Source organism: Podarcis liolepis (assembly GCF_965112155.1).
Source record: "Podarcis liolepis genome assembly, chromosome: Z".
Taxonomy (NCBI): domain Eukaryota; kingdom Metazoa; phylum Chordata; class Lepidosauria; order Squamata; family Lacertidae; genus Podarcis; species Podarcis liolepis.
Genome location: NC_139570.1, coordinates 26,190,304 through 26,206,566, shown reverse-complemented (window position 1 = coordinate 26,206,566; position 16,263 = coordinate 26,190,304). Strand labels below are relative to the sequence as shown.

The window sequence follows — 16,263 nt, the reverse complement described above, 5'->3', positions numbered from 1 at the left end:
CTGCTCTATCTTTATCTTTATGCCTGTTTGAAGTCACAGCAAAGGATCTACCTCACTCTCATGTTGTGTTAGATTGCTCTATGCTATGCAATGCCATCTGCTTTCTAACCCTAGGTTGAGGCCAACAGAGAGTATCGAATGCATAAAGTGACAGTGCAAGAGAAAATGGCAACTTCCATGTACATTGACAATCGCATGGTATTTTCGAAGTTGTGCCTCAAGGAAGGCCGGTATGTCCTGATCCCAACCACCTTCAGAGCTGATACTGAAGCTGAATTCATTCTGAGGCTGTTCACAGATGTGCCATCGGAGCTCAGGTACTACGACTACTTGAAGATGACAGCAATTTTCCCTTCCCATTTCTCCCCGGCTTGCATGAATAACATGCACATCTGTCTTAGGCCAAGGAAGCAAAAGATTCAAAGAGTGATGATGAGGGAGACAGGTGTACAACACACTTTGGTGGGGAGCACTGACATGATGACTGCAACAAGGGGTGCACCCCTTTCTTGTGATGATGTCATTCACTGTGGTTTCAGGGATCACATTGCCTGCAACCTTTGTGCATCTGTCCCATGCCAGTTTACAACCACTCTCATTTCTCTCAATTGCAATATTTCCCAAGGGGCAGTATTCAATGTGAAGCTGCCTTGGGGGTGGAGGTGCAATCTTCTTACCTCCAGATTCCACCCAGTAGGAGATAGTTCTACACCCATTCACAAAAGGACTGACATGATGACTGCAACAAGGGGTGCACTCATTTCTTGTGAGGATGACATTCACTGTGGTTTCAGGGATCACATTGCCTGCAACCTTTGTGCATCTGTCCCATGCCAGTTTACAACCACTCTCATTTCTCTCAATTGCAATATTTCTCAAGGGGCAGTATTCAATGTGAAGCTGCCTTGGGGATGGAGGTGCAATCTTTTCACCCCCAGATTCCACACAGTAGCAAATAGTTCTACACCCATTCACAAAAGGATGCAAGATTGCCTTTCTACTGGTGTTTGATACTATCATTTATTGTTTATCATTCTTTTTCCTTTATATAAGTGTCAAATAGAATAAAGTGTTCTTCCTTTTGTGCATTTATGTTTTCATTGGCTTTCCTGGTGTACAGATACAAATTAGGTCCAACAGTGGAACATGACAGATTTGATATACCTCTTATCGAGCTGGAGAATGCCTCCTTTCCCCATATCAGAACAGTGGTGTGTCCTCAGTGAGGTCCCATTCGATTCTAATGGGCTGTGCCTAGAAGATATTCTGAACACACATATCACATGGTCTTTGTGTTCCCAGCTTCTAAAGAATTAGTATATGCTTAAATGCAAAGTGCTCAAGAGGAAGATACCTATGCAGTGTTGCACACATCCAGGTTGTTCTTGCAATCAGAATGTTGCATTAAAAATTCAAAAACAGAAGAAAAGAAGAAATGTTGCAGAATCTGTAGCGTGCTATGCTGACATGCTAATGAACCATGCTTAGTAGCTGAGCACCCAGTTTTAATGAGGCATGGGGTGTGTGCTATTTCCTACAGCAGAGTTTAAATTGGGTCTTACTATCTTTTTGTCATGGGACCACAAAAGGGAGAAGCATTTCTTTGTTATATCTCATAGAGATATATGTGCCTTACTCATGTATGGCCTATTTCTGTATTGACTGCAATTCCCTGTAAAAAGCACATATTTTTGTATGCTCAGCTGTGGTCATGCTCCAGGGGTGCCCTCAGGAGCTTAGCATCCCAGACCCAGGAGGCATGAGTCTCTCTCATCAAACCACTGAAGGCAGGCTTGCAGGAGCAACACAGTCCAAACAAGCCAAGCTCAATCACAGAAAATAGTCTAGGTCCAAATGTGAGTGAATATTGCTGGAAGTTCAGCAAGGTGGTCACCTGGGAATTGGGAGCCAGAGCCCCATGTTATTTCCAGCAAGTTGGGGGCTCAAGAGGGTGGCCTTATATACGCTGTCTTTTTAGACCACGTCCTAATCACTGCTGCTGTTAGTGAAAGAGCTCCAGTGATCGCTCACTCATGACTAGTGTGATGGCTCTAGGGTTGTAGACACATGTTCTGCCATTGCTCTTCAGGCTAGACTTGGAGCTTTCTGACACCAGCATTCTTGAGGATGTGGGTGGCCCTGCCTCCTCCTCTGACAGCTCGAGAGACTCTTCAGCAGGCCTCAACTTGGATGGCCCCTCACGGGGATCATCTGCACCAGCTTCAGGGTCCTCAAGGCCCTTAACATGTGGGGTGCCTGGCTAAGAGGACTAAAAATCCTCTTGGGGCTAAAAATAACACCTGCAGCTGCTCGCATTTAGGTGCTCTGCACAATCAGAACAGCTGGGACCAATGGTTCATCCTGGGGGGGGGGAGTGGCAAGTGGGGTGCTGTGGGGCCTGGTGTTCAACATCTTTACAAATAATTTGAAGAAATTGAGGGATCAGGATTCAGGGTGGCTTTAACATATTGAAGGACAGGGCCAAAACCATTTTTTAAAGTCCCATTTCAGTAGGTACTAATTCAAGGTTCTACACATAGGCAGGAATACTAGGATGCACAAATACAGGATGGGAGGGGGGAACCTGGCTTGACAGAACACATGAAAAGGATTTAGGGGGTCCTAGTAGCTTCAGATGAGTGAACAGTATGATACAGCAGCAAAAAATTAGTTAATGTTATTCTAGACTGCATCAACACTAATATAGTGTTCTGATCAAGGAAAGGAGTAGTACAGTGCTATTCTGCCTTGGTCAGACCACACCTGGAGTCCTGTGTCCAGTTCCGGGCATGACAACTTAAGAAGAATTTCGACAGACATGTTCAGAGGAGGGTGTCAAAGATGACCAAGCACCTGGAAATCAAGCCTTGGGAGTTGGGAACGCTTACCCTGGAGAAGAATGAGGCTCATCCACACTTTTGCTTCTCCCATGCATAAGAAAGCATGAGTGAGATTTTTTTCTGTTCGCCCTGCCACTTTCTCAGGAAAACCTGTTCTTTAGCACTAAATCACAGCAAACGTCAAATCACAGAAAACTCCATTGATGTTTGCTCTGATTCAGTGGTAAAGACCAGGTTTCCCCTGTGGAAAGTGGTTAGACAAGCCATAGTTAGGATGAGCCCAGACAGATGTTATGATAGCCATCTTCAAATATCAGAAGGGCTGTGGCATAGAAGATGGAGGAAGCTTCAGGTTAAGTACTTAATTCGTTCTGGAGGTCCGTACTTAACCTGAAACTGTTCTTAACCTGAAGCACCACTTTAGCTAATGGGGCCTCCTGCTGCCGCCGCGCCACCAGAGCACGATTTCTGTTCTCATCCGGAAGCAGAGTTCTTAACCTGAAGCACTGTTTCTGGGTTAGCAGAGTCTGTAACCTGAAGCATATGTAACCTGAAGCGTATGTAACCTGAAGCGTATGTAACCTGAGGTACCACTGTATTCTGTTGCTACAGAGGGTAGGATTCAAATTATAAGAATGGAGATTACTACTATTACAGTATTATTATTATTATTATTATTATTATTATTATTTATTTCTTACCCTTCACTCTAAGGCCCCCAGATAGTTTACAGCTTTAGAGTCGAATAATGAAACAATGTAAAATGGCTTGCAGTCATAAAAATAAGGTGGGTAGCACCCTTACCTTTCCCGCCCCGACCTGGCCACAGTTATCCATGCGACGGTCACCTCCAGGCTTGACTACTGTAATTCGTTCTACGCAGAGCTGCCCTTGAAGTTGTCCCAGAAACTCCAGCGGGTGCAGAATGCTGCAGCGAGACTCCTCACAGGGTCTCTGCCATGGGAGCATATTCACCTGGTGCTTTTCCAGCTGCACTGGCTCCCGGTGGAGTACAGGGTCAGATTTAAGGTGCTGGATTTGACCTTTAAGGGATGCAGGTGGCACTGTGGGTAAAACCTCAGCGCCTAGGACTTGCTGGTCGTAAGGTCAGCAGTTTGAATCCCCGCGGCGGGGTGAGCTCCCGTCGTTCGGTCCCAGCTCCTGCCCACCTAGCAGTTCGAAAGCACCCTTAAGTGCAAGTAGATAAATAGGTACCGCTTTATAGCGGGAAGGTAAACGGCGTTTCCGTGTGCGGCACTGGTGCTGGCTCTCCAGTTGCAGCTTCATCACGCTGGCCACGTGACCTGGAAGTGTCTTCGGACGGCGCTGGCTCCCGGCCTCTTGAGCGAGATGAGCGCGCAACCCTAGAGTCGGTCACGACTGGCCCATACGGGCAGGAGTACCTTTACCTTTACCTATTTGACCTTTAAAGCCCTTCACGGCCTAGAACCCTTGTACCTACGGGACTGCCTCTCCCGGTATGCCCCACAGAGAGCCTCAAGGTCCATAAATGGCAACACCCTAGTGGCCTGTAAGACAGAGAGCCTGTAAGACAGAGTTGTTCCACCCGGCCTTTGGCTTGGAGCCAATTTGATTCCTCCCCCCTCTTTCTTTTTCCTTTTTCCTTTCTCCTCCTGTGATGAGGCTGCATTTTAATATTTTAATGTTTAAATATTTTAATGTTGTATTTTAATCTTGTTTTTAAGTTGTATTCATTCAACTTGTTTTTATTATTGCTTGTTAGCTGCCCTGAGCTGAGCCCAGCCTTGGCTGGGGAGGGCAGGGTATAAATAAAAATTATTATTATTATTATTATTATTATTATTATTATTATTATTATTATTATTAGTGGTTAGCACTTACAGGGGAAAATCACTCATAAAGTAGTACAGGGTGGGTTAGAAACCAGACACTTTCTCTGCCCGGTTGGTGGCCATTATTGCACATGAATGGAGAACACCATATTGGTTGCATCAGCACAGTTCTGGGCTTCCTGACTTTGTTAGAACTATGCTCATGTGTGTCCTGTCTCCTTTGGTTCATGGAAACTATGATGATATGATATGCAAGAACCCTCTTGAAGGAATGACAGAGACAGTAAACAAACATGACTGAAGATCATATAATAGAATATAAAAAAGGTTAATACTTACCTGGCTTCTGCCAAGAGGAGGCAAGGAGGACGGATGTCCTCGTTTTCTCATTCTACAAATTTTAATGTGCTCACTTAACATGTATTACTGCAAAATCAAGAAAAATATTTTTGGGAGGGCAGAGCTAAACATCAGATTGACAGGAGTGGGCAAGACTCCACAGCACACCTGTATTATTTTGTGGCATGCAATACCAGAAATGCCTACCGCTGGTCTTGCCCCATTTCCTTCTCAAGGAAACAAAGCGCCAAACCTACAATGTTTGCAAATGTATTTTAAATATTGTCCCAACAAAAAGTCATCCTAACACCTTGGAGCAAAAAACCATGCTCAAATATTATTCTAAGGTGTCATCCCCAATGGAGAACTTTTCTCCCCACTTGTAATACTTTGAAATTAATCACCCACAACACTTTATTATTTGTCCATAAACATCAAAGTATCTGGTGGCATCAAAGTAAGGGAGGCAAAAGTTCAATATTCCATATAGAATCTGGTATTAATCCACCAGTCATTCCTACCTGATACATTTTATCTTGGTGTTCCAGGGAGCTTACACTGCATCGGCCCAGGGGCGCCTGCCTGGACATCCTACGTGGCTTCGTTGCGAGGGTGTCCCAAGTTAAAGTCCACTCTGTGTCACGTCTCAGATGTCAGGACCCATATATCGGTAAGTGCAAAGGGTTAATCCAAAAGTCTTTGTGGTTCTTGTACAGAGTTAGTAAATTATTCAAATGACCTGAACATTAAAATTCAATTTCCCTTAATCTACAGAAACACTGTGCTGTCAGATAAAACTAGCAGGTGAGCTTAAGATTAAGAAAGGGAACTAAGATTTAAGAGAGCTGTACAGCATGTTCTTAGAGAAATCATTCCTGTCGACTTAGTGAATAACACAGAGATGAAACATATTAAAAATCCTGGAATGAAGCTAAAAGTCAGATGTTGCAGTCTGAACTTTAGATATCTAAACCTGACCTAAAATTGCAGTTTCAGGTGGGATTTCACTTTGTAAGGCACACACTCATTCACAGTGCTATTTTTCTAGAAAAAGAGGTGCTGGAACTCCTCCTTTGTCCTCTTATAATGGAGGTGCAGGAACTGAGTTCTGGTGACTTCCATCTGAAGAAAAGCCCTGTCCATCCATGGTCCATACTTAGCTCTGCCCAATGGAAGGTTTGTTTCAAGGTGATTCTGAGCTCGCCCACACTGCCACTTGTCCCATGCCTAGAATGCATATGTCCGAGCATTTTTGCCTTTGCCCTGCCACTTTCCTCCAGAAAACCCATTTGTTCTGATCATAGGAGCCAATAAAATCTTTGACGGGGCTTGGCCCTCCCAAAGCTGATGGGCATTGTCATTCAAATGGTGTGTGTGTGTGTGCCAGTGCCACATCTTGTGATTGATAATGCAGGGCAAGGCTTACCTGCCCCCCCCCCATATTTCATTCAAGTTGGCGCCCCAGGTCAGAACTTAAAACACAGGTTGTCCCAGGAGTAAGTGGCAGAATGGATAAGCACTCAATGGGGCCTTTTGCAATTTATTCTAGCCACTTCCTGGGTTCACTCCCCCGTGGTTTTCATGAAATGAGATGATCGTGTGCATTGGAATTGTCCAGAGACTAACACGCACTTCTTCTCCTTTCATGATAGCTGTTTGGGTAGATTGGGGTGGCAGAGGGCAGTCTGTGCTGAATAGAGCATTGAAGAGGCAACAGCTGACTGCAAATAATAATAGTAACACATGCCTAGAAAGCATGGGACAAACTAAAAGCACGAGACAAGCGGAAGTGTGGACAAGCCGTCTGTCTGAACCCAGTTTTGATTAATTTCTCAGGCTCCTTTTAAACTTAGCGTATATGAAAGGAGGATACTCACTTGAAAGTCAAGCAGCGCCCTCTGCTGTCTATTTGTTAACTGTACTTTGTCTTTGGACATTTGACGCTAGAGAAGCGCTGGAACTATGCAGGTTTCTTTTTCAGCCATTTGTTGCTTGGGTTGCTCGCTAGCCTGATTTAAAGACTGAATGTCAAAAGCCATAGAGGTGGGATAATATGTGAAGAATGCATATTCAAAATAGCTTTTGTTGAGTTTTGGAAATGCACACACAGACACATCTCTCGTAAAATTTTATGTAATTTCATACTGAATGAATGATAAATGAGAGTAATCAATATTTGGCCATGTGACTTACATCAACTTATTTCGAATTTCTTAAAATCCACCGATTGATAACATAGTTTGTTCAAAAGGAGCGGGGAGGAAATCTGCATTATGTAATTCAGTTGCCGTTTCACCTAATGCCTTTCAACTCTTATGCCAACCTTCCTTGACAGCCTTGGAACAATTTGAATAGCCAGAGACTCCTTGGCAGTTTTCCTTGACAAATACCAGTAGTCAGTGTTCTGCAAATGCTCTGAAAGAGTTTAAGCATAAATGGCATTCAGCATAGCATCCAGATGTTATGTATGCATGTATATATTGAAGCAAGGCCAATCGGAAGTGGCAGGAGGAAGGTCATCTGGCCTGGGGCCTCAAGCTCAATGGCAGTACCAGATTTAGACACTTGTTAATTTTTTGGCATTTGATAGATTTTGCAACCTTTGCAATGGCTTCATGTGTTTGCCTAAGCCCTAGCAGAACAGAGAAACAAAGGGGTCGATATAAAAAGAGAAAAGCAGAAGAGCCTCTTAAAAAGCAGTGGAATTTTCTCAGCTCAGGCTGCTAAATCATTATTTTTAGAGCCTTCCTCCCCTGCCCCCAACACACACATGAAACATTTTTCTTTTCACATTTCCCGAAGGGGTGTGCGTGTGTGTGTGTGTGACAGAGGCGGACGGATTGAGAGAGAGGACTGATTATTTCTCAGCTCCTACTACGGTGCTGACAGATCAATAAAACAAACACCTCTGGCTGCCAAGTGCTGGGTATGGGATTTGCAAGCACCAAGCCACGTGGAACACAGGGGTATTTAAAAGCCTATTACTTAGATTTACAGCTAGTACTTGTAGTCACTGAACAGCAAAATGGCATTCAGTGCCTAGCAGGGCTATTCTGAATAATTTGCCAGTGTTGACTTTCAGGTCCAAGAAACTCAGCCGTGAGAGAAATTTCTCTCCATTCTGTGAATATCCACTTTTTTCAGCCCCATTGTTCCTCCTCCCTCACTGCTGCTGGTATTTCACCACCATTTTTTTCTGACTACTGTGATTTCTCCTGTTGAATAGTGGGTAGACATGGCAGACGACACAGCGATTTCTCCAAAGCAGCTCTTTATTTTTGTAAGCTGGAACAGAACTGAACAGCAAACAGCTCAGCTGCCCTGCTTGTATAGGCAGCCGGCTGTCAACATTGTAGCAACAACAACCCAGGGTTTCCCGCCTAAAATAACTGATGTGGACCTGAGTGAAAACTATCTACAGTATCCCCCTGATGGCCCAGGGTGAGAACTTCAGTACATAACACCTCCCTTCTGGATTAGCTGTGCAGCTAGTCCTCTGTGTACCTGAATGTGAAAACACCGGAGTGCGAGAGCCTTCTCAGATTCATTTAGTAAGGAGTTTGACATCCACAGGGCCACCACAGAAAAGACCATCTCCCCTGCTGGCCTACAAACAACGAGGGTTTCTGTTGTTGATCTTAATATATGGGCAGGTTGAGAGCCATGACATGAGAGACAGTGTGGTGTGAGTGGTTAGAGCATCAGGCTAAGACTTGGGTGATCAGGGTTCAAATCCCCTCTCAGGCATGAAGAGCCTAACATGCCACAACTCCAGGCCCCTAGGTCACTCAGTGTGTGTCATGGCTGAGTGGGGATTTGAACCCTGTTCTCTCCCAGGTCCTAGTCCAACACTTAAACTGCTGCACCACACTGGCTCTTAATGATAGGCAGGTGTGAGTTTGAGGCCCTGCATTCTCTCTCTCTCTCTCTCTCTCTCTCTCTCTCTCTCACACACACACACACACACACACACACACACCAGGAACCCAAACTAGTTTTGCTGAAAAGGCCAACCCTTCTCCTTTTTCCACATGATGCCACCAGAAGCTCATTCCCATCAAGTCCATGTGCTCGGAAAGAGTGTGATTTCACGCAGCATTTTAAATGAAGACTCATCTGTCAAAGGACAGCAGCGTTTGGCCAGAGCTCTTATAAATCCCCCTTAACAAGAGTTCTACCTACTCCTTGCTGCTTCCAGGTTGTAAAATTTAAAAAAATCCACTTCAGACCCAATGAGCCATAACATCCTCTAATCTAATCAGTACTGAGCAATAAGACAAGACACTCCAGTGGCCAAGTCGGTCAGGGTTTTATTTTCCCCTCTTCTTGTGCGAGGCCTGTTCAAAGTGCTTATTCAAGAGGAAAATGATCAAGACAAGGAGATGCTTATGTCTGGCTGTCATTGAAAAGCCCTGTTGTGGTGGCAGCATTCAAAGACATTGTCCAAGGTTAGTTTATGCATCTGCAATAACTGCCTTCTCGTGGGCTAAAGGTCGCATGGCTCCTGACTTAGCAAAATGAACCTCTGCTTTTTAATGGTTTATGAGGCTCCTTTCATCTGTTCCTGAAGACTAGGAATGGTAAGCTTTAATTTCTGTTGAGCACCTTGTTATTTATTCATATCATTCATGAATTGCTCCCTATGAGGCACCTCAGAGCGATTTATGCATATGTAAAACACACACACACACACACACACACACACACACACACACACACACACCAGTTAAAATAATTGCACATATAAAAATAACTTAAAAACAAAAAATGAATACAATACAATTAAAAACAGCAAAAACAATTATGTGTATTCAATCAAAATCCAGTGCATTACAGATAGACAAGTTCCCCTACAAGTCTTGTTGAAAGAGGAAAGTCTTCAACAAGCGCCTGTCAAATATTTAGCAGGAGTGTGAGTGTCACCACATTAAAGACCTAATTCCAATATTGTGATAAGATGGTATCTACTGGGTACCCTTGAGATGATCAATTGACAAAGTGAGATGATCATTTGACAATGTATGGGATAGGGTGACTTTTTGGTGTCCTGTTCTCAAGTTGTATAAGGCTTTGTATTCCAGCACCTTGAACTTAGTCTAGTAGCTAATTGGCAACCCATGCAGTTATTTCAGCAGTGGAGTAATGTGGTTGTGATATTCCTGTAAAGCCCTACTTGCTTCAGTCCAAACCATCTGAAAGACCGTATTCCCTCATTTGAACCTGCCCTAGTTTTGACATATTCAGAATATTGTAGGCGGAAGGAGTGTCTGGGTGAAAATCAGGGGGGAAAGGTCCAGGGAAACCCGGACATATGACAAGCCACGTAGGCCATGTAGTTTTGCTGCTTTTCCTTAAGAAATAGCTCAATGATGGGGACATAGGAGAGGGCCTCAGTACTGCCTGTTCCCAGACTTTGCAGCTCTTTTCCTAGAGAAGCTAAACTAGCTCCCTCAATGTTGTCCTTCTACCAGCAAGTGAAGACTTTATTCTTCCAACAGGATTTTGGGAATTGGCTGCTTTTAATGAAAGGGCTGGTGCCACGCTGTTCTTATTTGCATGGTTTTAATAGACTTTATATGTGTATATTAGTTTTACTTCTATAAACGTTTAATTACTTTTTAATTATTGGGTTCTCCCCCCCCCCCCACCATGCTTTTAGCCGCTCTCATTTTTATATGAAAGCTGCCTTAAGTCCTGTCAGGGGAAAACAGCGGGATATATAAATAAATATATAATGATATTAATAATGATTTACCCACCCCAGTGAGCTGTCTAGCTGGCCTGTTTTTTCACCAGTTGCATCTTCTTGTACCATGCATCTCAGGGCATTGTCTGAGGCCATGTGATGCAGCCACGTTGCTGAAACTAAGTCCATGCTTGGCTGGGAAAGTATACTACCTTGAGTGTCATGATGGAAGGAAAGTGAATCTGAAACAGATTTAGGAGTTGCAGGGTGGTGCACAGGGAAAGAAGACGGTAGGAAAGTTCCATTGTGCTAGCAAAAATGTTTAGGTGGCTAGTCCCTATGTTTCTTTTGTATATGGCTGAATTCATATAGTGGCAAAGTGTCTATATTGCATTAAATGAATGATGGTGGTGATGAAAGTGGAACAACACTGTCTTTTCCCAGGAGCAAATCCCTACATTGTCATCAAGTGTGAGAATCAGAAAGTTCGTTCTCCTGTGCAGAAGAGCACCCTCAGTGCTATTTTCAATACACAAGCCATTTTCTACCAGAGGAACATTGCGAGCCCGATTGTTGTCCAGGTAAGAGAAATCATTACATTCCTACTTGTACCTGCTTTCTACTAGTTTCTTTCCTTCTCTTTCTTTTGTTTTCTTAAATTTCTATGGAACCCACAGCAGGGTAGCAGACATTAGTTATTTTATTTTAAAGTATTTCTAAACTGCTTAAAATTTTAAGCATTTCTGAACAGCATACAATAGTACAAATCAACTTAAAACAATATAATAAAAACAGAACTCCAACAATACAGGTTCCAGTTTAATGGATCATGGAAAGCACAATAATACAGCATTAGAGGGTGATTCCCACCCAGACACTAACCTGACCTAGACCTGTTTAGTTTCAGCAAGGTGATGATTGTATGAGCCTTCATACCAAATCTTGAGGCATGTGACCATAGCCTTGGATGTGCGGGATATTGTGCATGCATTCAATAGGGATTTTTCATTTAATTTTATTGATTTTTACGTGTTATGTTGTTTTAACCTATCTTCCTCCAAGGGGTACTCTTTCCCCTACCATTGTTTTTCTCGTGTCAACCGTTTAAGCAAGACTGTTATGTACTAAGCTTGGATCTTAGAACAATAGGCAGGTAGGAGCCTAGAATGCAACAACCTGATTGGCCTGCAGGAGCAGCTCAATCAGACCCCAGGAGGAAGTTTATCAACCTATTAGGCCCGTAGAATCCTAGAATGCAACAACTGATTGGCCTGCAGCAGCAGCCCAATAAGGCTCCAGGAGGGAAACATAATCAACCAATCAGACGATACTCATTGGGTAAATAATGTATATAAAGCCTGAGTTCGGAGGGAAATTCAACCACTGTTCCTATGAGCTGAAATAAAGAGCATGAAATTACTACTCGACTCTGAGTATATTTCAAAGACTAAATTAAAACTGGTTCAATGTCACTTAGGCTGTGTACACACTATAACTTAAAGCACATTTGAAGCAACCCCCCTCTGGGTAGTGTAGTTTATTAAGGGTTGCTGAGAACTGTAACTCTGTGAGAGGTGAACCACAGTGCCCAGAATCCTCTGATTGTGCTTTAAAAGCATAGTGTGTACTCAGCCCAAGTGCGTTTTATGGGTATCCCCAGTCCTACAGAAGGCCAACATAGTTGATTTACTTACTTGTTACATTCACAGCCTGCTGTATATTATAATAAACATGCTTTTATAAAAGTGTGCTTAATCAGACCAATTTTTTAGTTGGGGGGGGGGGAATGAAAAAGCAGTTGCAAAACTTCATTCTAGAATGCCCCCTTCCAAATGGTTTACTGCTGTAAAGCTTGCCATAAACACTACCAGAGGCATTTAGTAACAGCTCAGGGTGATTTTTCAATAGGAAACTGGAGTGTGGCTCTGATCTGGACTTGGACTCCGTAACTGCTTTTTCTTCAAATTACAAGTGGCCACCGTAGTACATTTTAACATAATAAAAAAGCAGGTATATTGTGTTTGGCTGCAGGGCGCTTCCTGCAGCCAATCAGAAGCCGCGGAAGCCCTGTCAGATGTTCGGCTTCCAAAAATAGTTCACAAACTGGAACAGTCACTTCCGGGTTTGCGGCATTGGGGAGCCAAAATGTATGAGAACAAAGCTGTTTGAAAACCAAGGTACGACTGTAGTAGATTTGCATGTGATAGGAATGGCTGTGTGAAACACATGCATTTTAAAAAGCCAGCAGAACGCCAGTGTAGATGGGGCCTTGTATACTCTGTATGTGTATATATGAAGAGAAGGTAAGTGAGAGGAAATCAGGATAACAAAGGATGCGTGTGGTTAGATATACTAAACCTGCATTTTTACTTGGGCAAATCTGTCAGTAACAGTCTGCCAGTAGCAGCAATGGTGCTAGCGAGGAATGGAGAACAGGGGTGTGAAAATGTTCCCCCTTAAAGCATCTTTTCTGTGATTTTGGGGATGGCTTTCAGGGAGGTGAAAAACACACCACACATAGTTCCACGATCTGTATGTCTTTGTTAATTCCATCCTCTGCGGCTGTCATATAAGAGGGAAGACCGCTTTGCTGCAGGAGGGAACCTCTATACAGTTTCAAACGCTTGCAGCCTGTAGCAGCAGCACATAGCTGTGTTGGGGACGCATCTTTCCCATCTGTGCAACAGTGATACACAAAACCCACAGAGGTCAAGGCGAGGTTGAAAGAGGAGAGCTCTTCCAATTGAGGACTTGTACAGATGACCTTTTGACCCTTTCCAGTCGCGGGAAGGGGGAGGGGTGCATGGGGCGGAAAATGCCAGCCCATCTAGCAGCAATTATTTCTCATTTCCTTCCTATCTCTGTAGGTTTGGCACAGCGGGCTCCTTTGCGACAAGTTCATGGGACAAGTGCGGATCTCAGTATCACCCAATTACCCCAGAAGTCTTCAGAAGTTCCAACTCCAGGGCAGAGGGAGTCGCGAAGATTACGACATGCCAGGTCACATCACCATCAAGGTTGTTACTAGCGATGACCTCGTGGAGTTCTGAATTCTAAGGGCTGACAGGCAAGAGTTTCCAGTGAGCATCCGCAATGGGGATGGAACAAGAGCCACTGAATTGCATGTTGGTGTGAAATGCTTTAAAATGCTTGGGGTGTTGTGTCTGGGTCCTACTTGGGCAACAACAAATGGCAAACAAAAGAGAAAGAAGCCGAGAGCAAATGTGCAGCCAAATATATCATTTGTCTTTCTCTTTCACCACACATACACACACACATACAGTATATCTCTCCAAACGTATTTTCTATCACAGATAGCAGCTGCTTCCAGGCACTGGCTTCACTAGTGCAATTCACATGAAACCATTATAGCCTCGCAATGCATTTTAGCTGTTCTGCTAGAAAACAGCATTTCATCGGAACTTGGGGAGCTGCCTTATACCAACTATAGCTCAATATGGTCGACACTGACTGGCAGCAGTTCTCTGGGGTTTCAGACAGTGAGCTTCTTCCAGATGCTGGGGATTGGACCTGGGGCCTTCTGCATGCAAAGCAGATGCTCCACCACTGAGCTATGGTCCTTCCTCAACAGCACTGTTGAATATTGCTTCTAATAGTAAGAGTAGTTTCCTTTTAGTTGCATTAAGTAAATGCCTAGGTATTTGCTAAATATGACACAAACAATGACAAATCCCAGCATGGGAAAATCAAAGTTCTGGGATGCGAAACACAAGCTTTGCCATTCCTAATCCTAAACTGTGGGGAATGTAGTTTAAAGGATTGCATCTGTCCACATTGGGAAGGTATGCCTGCCTTCTATCTGAGCCAACTGAATTGTATGACAGCTCTTGGGACAGAAAAATGAAAGGAATATGGATATGATAGCGGTTTATTGTACTGAGCCTTTTTTGCACTGTTGCTTTTGTTTTCGATGCCTATCTGTTATCAGTTCAGGATACCATAACACACACGTAACCGTCTGTAAAGAAACATAACATTTATATATAATAAAACTGTAATCGTCATATCAAAAAATTGCAAAGCACAGTTCCTGGTGGCAATAACATATCATATTACTGTTAACCTTCTGTATGTTTTATTGTCGTAAAGTCCAAAGATTGTCAAGTCCAAAGATTGTCAAGTCCAACAATTACAATGTACAGTTCTTGTTGGCAATGCCATTTCATACTGATGTCTTCCTTCTGCATCGTCCTATGTCTTAAAAGTGTAACAAACATAACCACTTAGTAACAATAAGGCAGCTGATGATAGACTAGTTCTCAGGATACGCCCTTGTTTCACCCATTGATTGGGCTTCTTCAGTGACAAGGTTTCCAGGAGATTTTTCAGTAGGTTTTTTCAGATGAAATAGTCCACAGGAACGCAGAAGTTGCCAGTCAGAGATGCTCCGTATGAATGATCATTGAAACTAAACTATATAGGGACAATCCCTGCAACGGGGAAGGTGCAGGCAATTAGAATTAAATATTCTTAAAGAGACCTAATTGCAATGATACCCAACCGATACAAATCCAAAAAGTTAAGTATTCCACATCTTCATTTATATACTATTACAACTTTATCAAACTTTTTCAATGAGGCTTAATCATCAATGGATCCCATCTGGCAAATGGTCATTGCGGTCTCCACTCCCTAATATTGATCATAAAAATATAAATTAATCTTAGGAGATTGTAACACCATTAATTACCTAAACACCTGTGTGTTACAAGAAAGGATACCTTCTTTGCAGTAATTCAGACAACACAGGATATCTATAGAAGAAATAAGTAAAGTCAATCAAAGATATTCTAAGTAATAATCAATAGGTACAGGCAATTAGAATCTATCATTCTTAAAGGAACATAATCACAATAATATCTAACTAGTAGAGATCTAGTACATTAAGTTTTTTCCATCTTCATTAGTATTTCTTCGCTTTTTAAAGATTTATCCAGTGTAAATTAATCATAGATTCCACTTGCTAAATAGTCATTGCTGTCTCCACTGTTTATATTGCAATAATCAAACTATTAATATGTAACATCATTAATATCATTAATTACATAAATTACATCATTAATTACATAAATTATATCAATAGAAACAGCCATGGCAAATGACTAGGTCAACACACACCACTATTGTCTTGTTACGTAAATCATGTTCAGTGTACCACAGCACACACGTAACTGGCTGTAAAGAAACATAACATTATATATAATAAAACTGTAATCATCATATCAAAAAAATTGCAAAGCACAGCTCCTGGTGGCAATAACATATCATATTACTGTTAACCTTCTGTATGTTTTTATTGTCATAAAGTCCAAAGATTGTCAAGTCCAACATTATCTGTTATCAGTGGCAACATCTGAATAAAATGTATGCTTTTATTATTGAGTTGTGTCCAATGGTTGCATGAGTAAAAAATCGTTTGTACAACTCTCTCTTCCCCTCCTCCCACCTGCACCTTCCAAAAAACACTCTCCAGAGGGGTGACCCTTCAAAGTGGGGGTTGGGCAGATGGGCAGGGGCATAATCAGCTAGAGGAATCTTCTCAGCAGAAGTTCCACTTGCACAA

General features: G+C 42.8%; 1 protein-coding gene and 1 long non-coding RNA gene across 11 annotated transcripts in view; one reads left to right on the top strand and one right to left on the bottom strand.

The window, feature by feature from the left end:
- CAPN6 (calpain 6) overlaps window positions 1-16,075 on the top strand; it is a 68,919-nt gene extending 52,844 nt beyond the window's left edge. For 5 of the 10 annotated variants that reach the window (XM_083485097.1, XM_083485099.1, XM_083485100.1 and 2 more), the window contains one exon: window positions 115-1,603. In XM_083485097.1, the coding sequence (XP_083341223.1) occupies window positions 115-1,011 (897 nt within the window). In that variant the 3' untranslated portion in view covers window positions 1,012-1,603. Of the gene's footprint in view, window positions 1-114; window positions 1,605-5,541; window positions 5,664-11,123; window positions 11,261-13,546 lie in introns of those variants that run through there. The other 5 variants (XM_083485102.1, XM_083485103.1, XM_083485101.1 and 2 more) reach the window with 2 other exon arrangements.
- The window catches only part of LOC310698359, a 525,075-nt gene continuing 517,059 nt past the window's right edge, over window positions 8,248-16,263 (bottom strand). The window contains exon 5 of the long non-coding RNA XR_014521451.1: window positions 8,248-8,457. This is a non-coding gene — a long non-coding RNA (uncharacterized lncRNA). The remainder of the gene's footprint in view (window positions 8,458-16,263) is intronic.